Raw genomic sequence first — 14,563 nt, forward strand, 5'->3', positions numbered from 1 at the left:
TAGCCAAGCAAATTTCTCAGAAAAGCTCTTCAGTCAGCTTCAGTTCAATATGTATTTTACTATTAAATGCCATTAAACAAATTAAAACATAATACAAAAAACATTTAACATACCCAGGAGTACTTTAAGAAGGGGAAATTAAGGCTGATAATCAGGATAAAGTTCCCAACATGAGATCTAATCTTCCAAAGGAAGATCCACCACTTGAAATTTACAAGTAGAAACTGTAGTATAAATACAATCCTTCACTAGCAGAAGGATAGACATAAATTAATAGGTTTCTTCAATCTCTGATTTCTCTGATATCCAACATGTTTACAAGTTTAACTTCCCTGCCCACTGAATATTATTTTACACCTGCATTTGTATTCACCTGCAGATGTAGTCACCTACATTTTTCCTGTCAGAATCATCATTTCCTCCCTCTATTTCTCTCTCTATATATATTATTTCTCCATCTGTACAGATTATAGTTTATACAGCTCTACTGGCATTTTAAAGGATACAAATCAGATTTTCTGTCCCAATCTGATCCTAAGAGACTCACCAGTTTGCACTGGCTGATAACTGCCCCTGGGCCTGGGGGAGGACATAAGAATGGCCATACTGGATCAGACCAATAGTCCATCTTCCAACAGTGGCCAATCCCAGGTGCTTCAGAGGGAATGAAAAGAACAGGCAATGAAGTGCTCCAGCTAGCCACAGAGAGACCTCACTTAGCTAGCTGGTTTATTGGAGTCCTCTCTAATTTTAATAATCTTTGCTACAGCATTTCAATATACAGTCCTTTAGCAAACAAGACTTATGCACTACCCTTATGATCTTAGCTTTCATTAAAGCTTTAGCATGGAAAAGGTGCAGTACTATAATTATGCTCTCTGTACAGATGAAAATTTCATTTTTTTCCTTTTTTCCATAAGGCCAATGATATAAATTTCTGGCTCTCAAGAGCTATTCATTTCAGCTGTGAATTTACAGCAGCACAATTATGTGTACTGTAAGTGTTCTGTAGTCCCTTACAGCAGAAGCCAATGATGTTCAAATGAGACATACAACTTGGCAATTTTCAGGCACAGCATGACTTTTCCATGTGTTCCCCTAAGAAACATCAGAGAAAGAGACAGACAGTAGAAACTTACCCAATCACCCCAATGTCCTCTACTGCCATGTTGCAAAAATACCCCTGGTTCAGCAAAGGAGCTGATCACCAAAGTATTGGCAACAGTGGAAACCACTGGAACATTTTGAACATCTCTTTAGTATGGACTACAGCCATCTTCCCTCAAGTGTTTCTTTGAGCATTTCATTTTTAAAGAATCAGCAGATGTTCGGTAAGTACCTAAACAGGTCCAAAGAAAAGTTTCCAAGAAATATATTTATAGGAGAGGTTTTTTTTAAAAACATATACTATTAAAGTTCCTTTGAAAATGACTCCATACCAACTCTCCTGTCATTATCAGCACTGTAAAAATTGCTTGAGTTCCCATAATTTGAGACTTCATTCCATTAAGAGCTGTACGCTGTCAGTCTGTTTCTGTGGCGGCTGTTGGTCATACTTCCTTGCTGGAAAAGAGTTAAAACATAATTAAATTATGTTATCCCTTATACTCTATAAAGGCATGGTGATCACTGAGAAGGTGGATTTAATAGGAAGAGTAGCTCTGGTATGAGATCAGTCTTGGTCTGTAATTTAAATAAATGTTTCATTGAAGGAAAACTACTGATTTCACAAAATTTCCAATTCATTAAATTTGGAGGCAGTAACTACTCAACAAAAATTAGATGTTATATTCTACTTAAACTGACAGGGTGTCAGAACCCTTAATGCCACAATTTGTTATTTTTTAACTGAAGACAACAGTAAAGGATGCAAATATATATATATACACAACACTACTAAGAAGGTTGTGTGGGCATGAATCAATCTATTACAACTTGTAAAAGATTCTAATTAGTAAGAATATAGTCCCACTCTCTGTGACTAAAAAGCTCTAGAGACTACTAAGAAAAAAAGGATTAGCCAAGTTTATTACCCAGTGGAAACTACCTGGGCAATAAATTTTATTTAAGCAGCTTCTAATATGCCAATTGTGACCATGAAGCAAAGTATCTCAGCCTGAGATAAACTATTTATAAAGACAGCTCATAACTTCAGAAGGGGTGGAAGAGTTGGGCACTCAATCCAGCTCACCTGTTCTGGAAACCCAGAGGGTAGACTTAAGACATCCTAATGAAAAACAGAGGAGATGGAAAGGAGAGTTGTCACCCTAGATGGGAAGGGAAACATCTGGGATACATCCTGAAATCTTTCGGTCACAAATGTAGACAGAAAGGGGAGAGGATCTCCCTAAATTTTTCTAAACAATTACCTCTACACCTTCAAAGGCAATTAAAAGTACTAGCAAAACTCATAGTGGTGAGAAACTCTATCTATTCCACTCTGTGAGGTATCCAGTTGCCAGTGAGCACAAGTCGCATTATTTGGCAGTGATTTGAAAGCAGAAGCTACCATCAGCATCAGCTGTACACAGCAGAATGCATGATGAAGGCTGCTTTTAAAAGAGAACTGGATAAATTCATGGTGGTTAAGTCCATAAATGGCTATTAGCCAGGATGGGTAAGAAACAGTGTCCCTAGCCTCTGTTTGTCAGAGGATGGAGATGGATGGCAGGAGAGAGATCACTTGATCATTGCCTGTTAGGTTCACTCCCTCTGGGGCACCTGGCATTGGCCACTGTCAGTAGACAGGATACTGGGCTAGATGGACCTTTGGTCTGACCCAATATGACCGTTCTTATGTTCTGAACTACTCCAATAGGTGAGTGCAGGTACACAATGGTTCAATACCTTTAGTCAAATTTCTCTCCAAAGACTTCTCCCCAAATTGATATGCCTTTCAGGGACTGCCTCCTGTGATGACATTGCTCAGACTTACTGCCATTGACCCACTGAGACAGTCCTGGCAAAACCTATACTGCCAATTTATATATACTCAGAAGTTATAAGGAAACAATGCAAAATTGTGGTTCCCCAGCAACTCTAGCTATACTCTTGCATATATATATATGGTATATTTTATTATTGTAGATTAAATTAATGCATAAGCGCTATATGGCCATTGTGGGCTTGGTGAGAACAACCCCAAAAAACTTACTTTCTTCTAACAATCCTTTTCAGAAAGTATACACTGTAATAGATGCGCACATTTGAGTTTTGTGCTTCCAGTCTAAAACCAGCTGAAAACTCCCATACCTGAAGAGTTTTGAAGGATGCTAGCTCCCAGTGTAATGGGCTCCCTGACGCTTCTAGCTGCCATGGAAGTTTGGAGTATCAACATATCAAACATATCTCCAACTATACAGGGAAAGCAGCTGGAAGGTGACAAGGATCTATTACAATTTGTATCTTATGAAAATAATTCCACCCACCCCACTTATATCAACAGTTTTAAAATAATCCCCCTCTTGGAGGCTAAAGTTCAAAGAGGTCTCCCAGAAAGAGAAAACTAGCACCCAAGGGATCAATGAACAAAAAAGTTAAACTGCCAATTGCAGTTTTCCAGCACCAATTTGGAGTAAATAAACCACTCCTAGAACCATCATCAGAAATATCCCACATCTACTGTGGAAACATCCCATCATTCTCCAGCTAAGTGGGGGGAGGAAGAGGAGCAGTATCAACCCTGCAGTATGTAAGTAAAGGTATACCACCACCAGAAAGTGCTAAAGAGTTTTCTAGAAACAGAATCCCTTCCCCATAAAACAAGAACTTCTAAAAAGCAAGCATTCAGAGGAGCATAGGAACCTGTTAACCAGAGATCATGACTGATACTGACCCACCCACTCAGTTTAGGAACCATCTATCAGGGAGCCAGTCTGCAATCATGCTGTTCCTTGCCAAAAACGCAACTCAGAATACATAGGCCCATCAATGGCCATTAGCTAAGACGGTCAGGGTTGCAACCACATACTCTGGGTGTCCTAAGCCTCTAGTTGCCAGAATCTGGGAGTGAATAACAAGGGATGGATCACTCGATAACTGCCCTGGTCTGTTCATTTCCTCTGAAGCATCTGGTATTGGCCAGTCAGAAGACAGGATACTGGGCTAGATGGGCCATTGGTCTGACCTAGTATGGCCCTTCTTATGTTCTTAGTTTGTGGGACACTAAAAATTCCCACACCAGAAGGGCAGTAGGATATGGGAGATGTGATCCTGTCCTTCCTTGCTCATTCATAGATTAGAGGGTGGCCTGATTTTAGAATTGAAACCACCTTTTAGACACCAGAACTCAAAAACATTAGATATTTCTTGGTCATCTACCCTTTCATAACTGTGTATGGTTATTATTCATTGGGGTGGAGGGATGCCATCAGGGAGCTTTTTGAGGCTCACTGATTCTGAGGGTGTGCCTGAGATGGCCAAGTGTCAGAGCAGCCACTTGGAGCTCTGCTCTGCCACACTGCCTCCTATGCCAGTCTGGGGGTGGCTGGTGCAGCTCTGATAGCTACATACCAATGAAGAGTTGCCCAACACTAGGGAAATTCCCTGATGACCATTTACGGCCAGATACCACTCCCCTTGTGCCATCTGAACAGATACAGTTGGTATCGTAATAAAGAATTGGGAACTGTTGGTACACATAAATGATACACATACAATAATAAAACTTTCATGGAAGCAAAGTTAGGCCAATGCTGAGAGCCTATGAAAATCCCGCCTTGAGCTCTTTGCAGTTATAAATACTTCTGTTGCACATTAGTATTTGGAGGTCAGACTAGATAATCATAATGGTCCCTTCTGGCCTTAAGAGCTATTTCTAATTGCCACATTAGATTCATTAACCATACAGTAGGGGCCTGATTCTGCAATGTGCTGCACATGGTGAATCTGCATAGAGCCCTATTGAAGTTACCATATTTCAGGATCAGAGCCTTACATGAGAGTTACACATGTGTGAGGACAGAACTAGGCCCTTAGATTTTCCATAATTGTTAGTTTCCGACAACGTAGAACCTTTCACAAAATAGAGCAGGGCGCCCTCAATGTAAGATTCTGGGTTTTGTTCATTATACAAAGAGATACAGTGTCCAAACATTTAATCCATTTTAAAACATGCATCTTTCTTTGACTGGTCAAAAATCTGAACATCGCAGAGGTGAGAGCATGATCTTACCGAGAGAATACATCTCTAATTGTTGTCGTAAGCGAATTTTTTTCATACTGTCATAAAAGTTTGGCTCTGACGGTGCCTCTGCTGTAGGAGGCACTGTGAATATTCGCATGATCTTCCTTTTATTCCTAAAATATAGAAAGGAATATTAAATAATTTGCAACACAATATTTCCAAGTATTTAAAAAAGAGTATCTTCCAGGGTCTTTATTTACAAGCTAAGTATTAAAAGACTACCTTGAGCACAACAAATTTCATGTGGTGGGAATGGGGCTGAGGAGTTTGTAGTGTGGAATGGGGCTCAGGACTGGGGCAGAGGGTTGGGAGGTGGGGGAAGGGGGGCGCTGGCTGGGGGTGCAGGAGGGGGCTCAGGGCTGGAGCAGAGGGTTGGGGTGGAAGCTATAGGGTGGGGCCAGGGTGAAGGGTTTGGGGTACCAACTGCCCCAGGGCTGCAGTGAGGAGAGAGTATTCCCTCCCAGCCCTCTCTTGCCGCAGCAGCTGCGGACTGGGTGAGGGGCTCCTCTCCCCAGCAGCTCTGGTGGGCCTGGGCTAGGGCTCCTCTCCCCCGCAGCTCCGGTGGGGCAGGGCTGGGGGAGAGGTGCCTCTCCCCACCTGCCTGCATGGCCCTTGAGAGCTTGCTGCACAGCCACACAGTTTACAGAGAACATAGGTTCAGAAGGGCTAGTGGGCAGCAGACACACTAGGGAGCTAGAGAGGTGACAGCATTGAGCTGGGGGCTGCAAGGGAGCAGGGAGGGCTGCAGGGACACATGGAGAAAGGGGCAGATATGCATGACTGAATGGGACAGGCTAGGGATCAGCCAAGGTCTACATGGTGGATGCTCCCCAACAATCCTTCCCCCTCTTAAAAAAACTGTTCCATACTTCTCCCACCCACATCAAACAACCCTACAGGTTTACCCCCAGGCTCCTTTCCTCTCCCTGAGCTCCTCCATTACCACAGCTCCCCACAGAGTTTGCACCACTTCTGAGGGGCGCAGGAAGTAGATTTCCGTATCGTAGCCTAAATAATTACTGAACGCTCCGAATTAATACGCCTAGGCAGGAATCTATTTGCCAAGCAGCCCTTTCCGGAATCGTCTGTTGTTGGTCTCTGTATTGCCGCTAACATACTTGCAGGCGGGTATTTTGAAACACGTCACCCAAGTAATTCAAGCTGGCCCGATTCCAGGGTGCTTGTTTGACAAATACATCATGCACCGTTTGGTTTTGGCACAGACACCCCGGCGTGCAGCCCCCCGCCCCGGGCGGAAGCAGGGCAGGTAGGAAAGGCCCCCGGCCGTGCGCTGGGCGGGGCTCCCCTCACCGGCGGGCGTAGACCAGCAGCGCCAGGCTGGCCAGCACCACCAGCAGGTAGACGTTGGTAGCCTCGTTCCAGGCCTCGTGCACCGAGTAGTCGATGGCGTCGCTGTCGCTCATGACACCGGGCCCGGCAGCGCCCCCGCCCGCGCCTACCGCCGCCGCTGCCATAAAGCGCCGCAGCAGCACTGGCGCCTGCTGCCCTGGGTGCACCACACTGGGGCGCACCGGACGTGAGGTCACGAGTCCTGACATCACTTCCGGGGGACGGGGCTAGACGGCGGCTGGCTGAGGCGCCTGGGACGGGATAGACGCGGCCCAGCGCAGGGCTGCGCGGCGGGGTTGCGCCGCCCACTGGCGGACAGGTGCCCTCTGTCGGTGTGGGAGGCATCGGCCGCTAGGGGATCGCGGCTGGCTCTGGGGAGCAGCACGTGGCGTGCCCAGCGGAGACGAGCCCTGAGGCTAGTTCAGCCCTAGAGCGGGTTAGCGCGGCCTCGCTGCCCCAGGAATAGCGCTGAGGTGCGAAGCGCGAGGCCAGGGGGGCGTCGCTGTTAGACGTTTTGCAGAACAGGTGCTGTCAGACAAACACCTGCTAGGGATGGTTTAGGTATAACTCGCCCGGCCTCAGCATGGGGGGGGGGCTGCATTAGAGCATTTCTTGAGGTCCCTCCTGCCTCACATTTTTATGATTATCACAGGAACTGGGGCTTTAAACTCCCAAAATCGTGACCCAGCCAGAATCAGAGTGGTAGCAGTGTTAGTCTGGATCTGTAAAAGCAGCAAAGAGTCCTGTGGCACCTTATAGACGAACAGACGTTTTGGAGCACGCATCTGACGAAGTGGGTATTCACCCAGGAAAGCTCATGCTCCAAAACGTCTGTTCGTCTATAAGGTGCCACAGGACTCTTTCCAGCAAGAATGTTGCTCCTGAAGCTTATCAGACAAAGCAGACTGTATTATATCAGAATAAAAATTACAAACCCAATCCTTATAAAAACCAACCATTTTGACCTTTTGCTGCATGGGACTGAATAGCTCCACCACACAGCATGGGCAACAAGAGTTAAAGAACACCAGGCAGTTATGCATAATTATATTTCATTGAAACATAATAGCATACAGTTAGGGTGTTGTGTAACCACTGAGAGGAATTTATCACTTAGCAAACATTTAATTAGCATTCGTTCACATGGAATTTAAACCTTCTTAACTTCAGTGCTCTAGTATAAGATAAACTAACAGCATTACACAACGTGTATGTCATTGACCACTGCAATTTTTTTGTTCTTTTTACAGCATTTTGAAACCACCTGATAAATTTTATTAGGTGTTTTTTAAATAGTATTTTAAATACTATCTGAACAGCAAATTATAGCCTCACAAGGAAAAAAATAGAAGATAGGTCTGGTCAGGTCAAACAAACCTGATTTCATCCTTTCATGAGATTACAAGTTTGGTTGACGTTGCTAAAGATAAATGCATAGATGTAACTACTTAAACTTCTGTAAGATGTTTGACTTAGTACTGCATGGCATTCCATTAAAAATTAGAACTATACAACAACAATTAAGCACATGTTCAATGAGTTAAGAACTAACTGACAGATCTCAAAAGTAATCAATAGAGAATCCCCATTGAATGGGTGTGTTTCTAGAGCGGTTCCATCAGCATTGGTTCTAGGACTGACTGTGCAACAGTTGTATCAATTATTTGGAAATAAATATAAAATCACTGCTAATAATATTTGCAGATGACACAGATTGGTGGAATGGTAAAATATGATGAGGATAGGGCAATTATACAGAAATATATTTTAATACAACCAAATACAAGGTCGTACTTACAAAATGAAAAAATAAACTCTGGAAAACAGTAATTCTACAGAAATTAGGGGTTATACTGGACAAGCAACAACATAAGCTCCCAGTGCAATGCTGTGGCAAAACCAGCTAATGTGATACATGGACATATAAATGGGGAGTAGGGTGGAGCTTTTACTTATGTATACAGCATTGGTGAGCCAGATATTGAAATATGTCCAGTTCTGGTGTGCACATTTTAAAAAGGCTGTTGAAATATTGGAGAGAGCACAGAAAAGAGCCCCACAAATGATTTGAGAACTGGAGAACATGCCTTACAGTAAGAGACTTAAAGAACCAAATCTTTTTAGCTCATTAAAAAGATTGACAGGTGATTTGATTACAGTGTATAAGTGTCTTCATAGGGAGAAAATTCCAAGTACAAAGGGGCTCTTTAATCTAGTAGAGAAAGGCAGAACAAGAAACAATGGCTGGAAGCTGAAGGAAGACAAATTCACATTAGAAATAAAGCAGAAATTGTTAATGGTGAGATATGATTAACTATTGGAAGTAGTAGATTCTCCATATCTTCAAGTTAAGACTGGATGCCTTTCTGAAATATATGCTTTAGCTAAATACAAGCTCTTGGGCTCAATACAGGGGTAACTACGTGAAATGCAGCCCAGACTCATGGCAGAACAAGGCAGCCAGAGAGCTCTCAGCCCATCCATTTGAAAGAAGCCTGCCTGACCAGAAAGGCTCTAGCATTCCTGGAAAGTCAGCCAACCTGTGCTGTATGAGACCAAGCAGGTTCTGGAGCCATATGGCCTCCACCAAGAACAGGCAAGTGTACGCAGCTCAGATTTACTAGTACGAGTATCCCAGCTGATCTCAGTTGCCTGAGTAAAACACTAAGAGAGAAAACTACCCACATTCCTGGGAGTGAATTAGAAAACGGGGAGCACTGGGGTAATATGGTCCTGGCATAAAGCACAACTAAGTCACTGTCTGAGCCTGCTTGATTAAGCTCAATGGAAGCCTTGCTGTTGACTTCAGTGGGCACAAGATCAGGCTATCAGTGGGCAGCTGCATTTTGCACCAAGTAGGATACGTGGCAGTAATCCAGCCTGGAGCTGACAAAGACATGGATGATTATGGCATGGTCTCTATCCAGGACCACATTGTGGAAAACACTTAAGCATGCACTTAAATTCATCTTAAGTAAGAACATGCTAACTTTTCAGTGAAAAATTAAGACGCCTACTGCTTGTTTCAAAAGGTTTCTACTGAATCAGTAGGCTATGAACCTGAGACAAGTTAAAACTACCACATCTCAGAATAAAAATCACAACGCTTGCTATTATACAAAAGAAATAGAGACTGGTATCTGCTTCTTGGGAAGAGTGATATTTCCCACACAGCATGGGGAACAAGAGCTGAAGAACACGTTAAACATAATTACATTTCATTAAAGCATAATAGCATCCAGTTAGACTGCTGTGTAAAGTCCTACGGGGAATTTATCATCTAGCCAACTTTATTTAGAACAGTTAATTAAATGCTGATTCACAGGAAATTTAAGCTGTTTCCCACTGAATTGCAGTGTTCTAGGGGGTCTTGTTTTCTTTTTACCAACTTGTTGAAATCTCCTGTTAACTGGCTTAAGATAGCCTGCCTAGACAAGATTCTTGTGATCTGTATAGGGAGATAGAAGGAATCAAAAGAACAATTTTTGCTCTCTCGATTTTGTTGTTGTCATTTGTATTTCACTAATTCCTATAGGCTCTCATTGAAAACGGGGCTCCATTGTGCTAGGTATTGACAAACACATGGTAAGAGACAGTCCCTGTCACAAAGTGCCTGTCCCATTGATTTCCTCTGAGGATCTGGGCTTTACAGGCTAAATAGAGAAGAGAAGGGGGAGGGGGAGGTGAAACAAGCACAGAGAGTTGAAGTAACTGACCGAATGTTAGACAGGTCAGTGGCGGAGCTGGAAATATTACTCAGACTCCCAGTCCTGTATACTAGCCACTGATCTACACTGCTTCTCAATGTACAGTTTTTTGTTTGAATTAATTAAATGTAACGCTGATTATCTTTTAAGGGCCTGTTTCTACACCCCTCCTGCAGCCAAAAAAGCTGGATTTTATCTCCCCCTTCTCTCTCTCTCTCTCTCACACACACACACACACAGTTTTGTGACTAGTAGCATTATATGTTGCTTTTGGTGGCGGGAAAGGGGCATCTAAAATCAGTGGTTTGCTTAACTCTTGTCTACACAGCAAAGAAAAATCCACAGCTGGCCTGTCTTAGCCAACTTGAGTTTGCAGGGCTTGGGCTGAGGAGCTGTTTTATTGCTGTGTAAACTTCTGGGCTCAGGCTGGAGCCTGAGCTCTGGGACCCTAGACCTGTGGGTTTTCTTTATAGTGTAGACCTATCCTCAGAAAGCCATCTTCCCAGACCTGCAGCATGTGGCACAACTCTCCTTCAGTGAAACAACATGGAACCTGCCAAATGGGAGCTGTTGTTTCCCCCCCACAGGGTTTTGGAGGGGTAAGCCCTAACTGGGGCCTGCTGCAGCCTCTTTATAGCAGCTCGACTGCTGTGAAGAGACTACAAAACCAGCTTAGCTGGCCCAGGGAATTCCCTCACTATAGATTCAAGAGAAGGAACCATTGTGATTACAATGGACGAGAAGCTGGATATGAGTCAACACTGTGCTCTTGTTCCCAAGAAGGCTAACAGCATATTAGGCTACAGTAGTAGGAGCATTGCCAGCAGATGGAGAGAAGTGATCATTCCCCTCTATTTGGCACTAGTGAGGCCACATCTAAAGCACTGTGTCCAGTTTTGGGCCCCTCACTACAGAAAGGATGTGGACAAATTGGACAGAAATAATCAGGGGGCTGGAGCACATGACTTACGCGGAGAAGCTGAGGGAACTGGGCTTATTTAGTCTGCAGAAAAGTGAGGGGGGGGGTTGATAGCAGCCTTCAACTACTTGAAGGGGGGTTCCAAAGAGGATGGAGCTTGGCTTCTTCTCAGTGGTGGCAGATGACACAACAAGGAGTAATGGTCTCAAGTTGCAGTGGAGAGATCTAGATTGGATAGTAGGAAACACTATTTCACTAGGAGGGTGGTGAAGCACTGGAATGGGTTACCTAGGGAGGTGATGGAATCTCCCTCCTTAGAGGTTTTTAAGGCCCAACTTGACAAAGCCTGGCTGGGATGTTTTAGTTGGGGATTGGTCCTGCTTTGAGCAGGGGGTTAGATTAGATGACCTCCTGAGGTCTCTTCCAACCCTAATCATCTATGATAACCTATTCCGGGGGGTCTCAAACTTTTTTTTCCCATGGACTGCTTGAAAATTGCTGAGGGTCTCGGTAGACCACTTAACGATCTTTCCAAATGTTGTTTGTACCGTTAGCTAACTATTGTAAAGTGCTTTGGATAAAGTGCTATCAATTAAAAAAAACAACTTTTTTTGTTCTACAAATAAAAGCACACTCATATTTTAATATCAGGAGTCTTATCTTTCTAATGTGATGTGCAATGAGCTCAGCCTACACAAGCTACTCAGTGTGTGCCCCTCTCATACTGTGAATTTTTGAGCCTGATGAATAGTTATTGTGTCATTAAATGCAGAGGAACGTGGACTTTAAAGTTACTTCAGCTAACGAAATGCCTCCAGTGAATTAAATGGGGCCATATCCTATCCTGCTTTCTCAGTTTTTGTTCAACTCTGTGTGAAAGTTGATGGGACATGGAAAAGGATGTTCAAGCTTCTATAAAAAAATAAAAATGTGCTGGTTGCTATTGAGATTGTCCATCTACAGTCTGCTCCAAAGCCCTCTTCAGTCAATGGAACTACCGCATATCAGACCTTGGGCACAGATGAACCTGCAGACAGCCAGAACCTGGCTCCACATACTTTGCCAATCAGACAGACTGCATAAGCTTGTTGGAGCCTGTTCCTTGGGTGCTTTTGTGGAGACAGAAAGGGGCAGTAGTTCATTCAGAATCCCTCCCTCTGCCCTGCCAGTCATTCTCACTGTGGTATAAATTGTACCCCAAACACTACAGATGGTCCTGGCAGAGATCTCATCCAAGATGGCCTGCAGTTCTGGGGCACAAGCCGGGGTTGTCTGGGTGACTCTTACCTATGTCCTGCGTATTTTTTATAGCAGCTCACCCCTTGGTGGGAATGGAGGGACTGTTCAACACAGACTTGGGTCAAATGATCAAAGGTGGCAGAGTGGATTGGCTCCCTGGCCCAGGAGAAGACTGGGACTTTCTTGTCTACCCAAGTGCCCAAGAGCTCTCCACCAAAGGGACAGTCTCCATATGTGGTAGATTGGGAAAGGCAAAACCTAGGCCAGAGGTGGGCAAACTACAGCCTGTGGACCACATCCAGACCGCAGGAGCATCCTGCCCATCCCTTGAGCTCCCGACCAGGGAGGCTAGCCAGCCCCCCTGCCCTGCAGCCTCAGCTCGTCGTGCCACCAGTGCTCTGGGCAGTGGAGCTGGGCTACTCTGAGCAGCATGGTAAGGGGTGGGAAGCAGGGGGGTTGGATAAGGGGCAGGGGATCCCTGGGGGCAGTTGGATGGGGCAGAGGTTCAGGGGGGCGGTTAGATAGGAGTGGGAGTCCCAGGGTGGGGTGTGTGGATAGGGGTCAGGGCAGTCAGGGCAGAGGGAGCAAGGGGGGGGTGGATAGGGGATGGGGTCCCAGGAGGGGGCAGTCAGGGGACAAGGAGCAGGGGGTGGGGTTGGATGGGTTTGAGGTTCTGAGGGGAGCAGTCAAGGGCAGGAAGTTGGAGGGGGCGGGGCCCAGGCTGTTTGGGGAGGCACAGCCTTCCCTACCCAACCCTCCATACAATTTCAGAACCCCAATGTGGCCCTAGGGCCAAAAAGTTTGCCCACCCGTGCCCTAGCCTCTAGCGGCTACTGCTGACAGCTTCTAACCTTATTTGAAGATTTGCACGTGAAGGGATGAAAAGCAAAGCCTGCTGCTGAAGTGTTAACAGCGCAGCACAAGGGCTCTTCCTTACAGAAAGCAAAATCCTGCATATGTACAACTTTCCACAGCTTCTCCATTCAGCTGCACGTTCACCAGGTACCCACATATGTCCATGCTGGCTGTTGGACTGCACCATGCCATGGGCTGTGCGTTGTCCCAGAGGTACACAGTAAAGGGGTTACTGTGACACAGCAAAGACAACAGACTATTCTGTATTAAGTGCACGGCTCCCAGGGGAACCACTTCATTTACACTCATCCTACAGGTTTTCCCAATAAAGTAATGTATACATTGAAACCTGCCCCATGTGATTTACTCACTCACTGTAATTAAGGATTCCACTAACCCAATCATTATAAGTCCTGCCAAGGAATTAAGAGGCAGTTTATGCACAAACTACTGGATGCAAGGCTAGGTGTCTCCAGGGTCTAAGGTGCCAGTTACTCAGTCACTGTGCAACTGCACACAATTGAAGTTAAATGGTATTTCATGCTACCACCCAGTGTTTCCACATAGAATAGCAGACAACATTCAACACAAGGATTTTTTTTTTAAACCCACAATATCACATTCAAACCAGGTTTAATCAGGGCTGCCCGGGGCCGGGGGAGGAGAAGGCAAGTGGGGCAATTTGCACCGGGCCCCACAGGGGCCCCAAGCGTTTTTCAGGGGCCCTGGAGCGGGGTCCTTCACTTGCTCCAGGGGCCCTGGAAAACTCTTGCAGGGCCTGGGCCCCCGGAGCTTCCGCTCTGGGTCTTCGGTGGCAATTCAGCGGCGGGGGGTCCTGGAATGGAAGGAACCCCTGCTGAAGTGCCCCGAAGACCCGCGGCGGGGGGTTCTTCTGCCCCGGGACCTGCTGCCTAAGTGCCGGGTCTTCGGCGGCAATTGAAGACTCCAGGCCCCCTGAATCCTCTGGGCGGCCCTGGGTTTAATTCATTGCTGGTGCTCAACTTCAAATGAAAAACACTGGCAGAAAAGTTTAAGGCGCAGTGGGAGGCAGTGGAGAGGATGGCTCTGGGTCCTGGAATCAGTGTGTACAAATATCTCATATTTAAGTTGTGACCAAAAATAGAGAGACTTTGATGGCCTCATCCACTATTGAATTTTGAAGTCTCCAAGGCAAAATGGTATTTTAGGGCCAGAATCTGTCCTCCCTCACTCTGTGAAATCAATATGGCTGCTTGCAGAGTAAGATACTGTGCAACATGAATGAGGAGGACAGACTCTGGTCCTTACTGAGAGCTCGGTATGACAAAC

General features: G+C 45.3%; 1 protein-coding gene across 3 annotated transcripts; it reads right to left on the reverse strand.

Annotated features, from left to right (window-relative positions):
- Positions 1-38: 38 nt before the first annotated feature.
- Positions 39-6,707, reverse strand: SMIM19 (small integral membrane protein 19). Of its 3 annotated transcripts, none has more exons than XR_007773293.1 (4): positions 6,497-6,707; positions 5,174-5,298; positions 3,253-3,371; positions 39-1,563 (listed from the first exon to the last, which is right to left on the reverse strand). XR_007773293.1 is itself a non-coding variant. In XM_050945087.1 (3 exons), the coding sequence occupies exons 1-3, from the start codon at positions 6,658-6,660 to the stop codon at positions 1,499-1,501; spliced, it is 354 nt and encodes a 117-aa protein (XP_050801044.1). In that variant the 5' UTR covers positions 6,661-6,705; the 3' UTR covers positions 39-1,498. The 3 variants fall into 3 exon arrangements, 1 of the variants encoding a protein (XP_050801044.1); XR_007773292.1 differs by lacking the exon at positions 3,253-3,371 and having other exon boundaries at positions 39-1,339; positions 1,440-1,563; positions 6,497-6,705; XM_050945087.1 differs by lacking the exon at positions 3,253-3,371 and having other exon boundaries at positions 6,497-6,705.
- Between the last annotated feature and the right edge of the window lie 7,856 nt (positions 6,708-14,563).

Source organism: Gopherus flavomarginatus, chromosome 3, assembly GCF_025201925.1.
Source record: "Gopherus flavomarginatus isolate rGopFla2 chromosome 3, rGopFla2.mat.asm, whole genome shotgun sequence".
In the NCBI taxonomy this organism is placed as follows: Eukaryota; Metazoa; Chordata; order Testudines; family Testudinidae; genus Gopherus; species Gopherus flavomarginatus.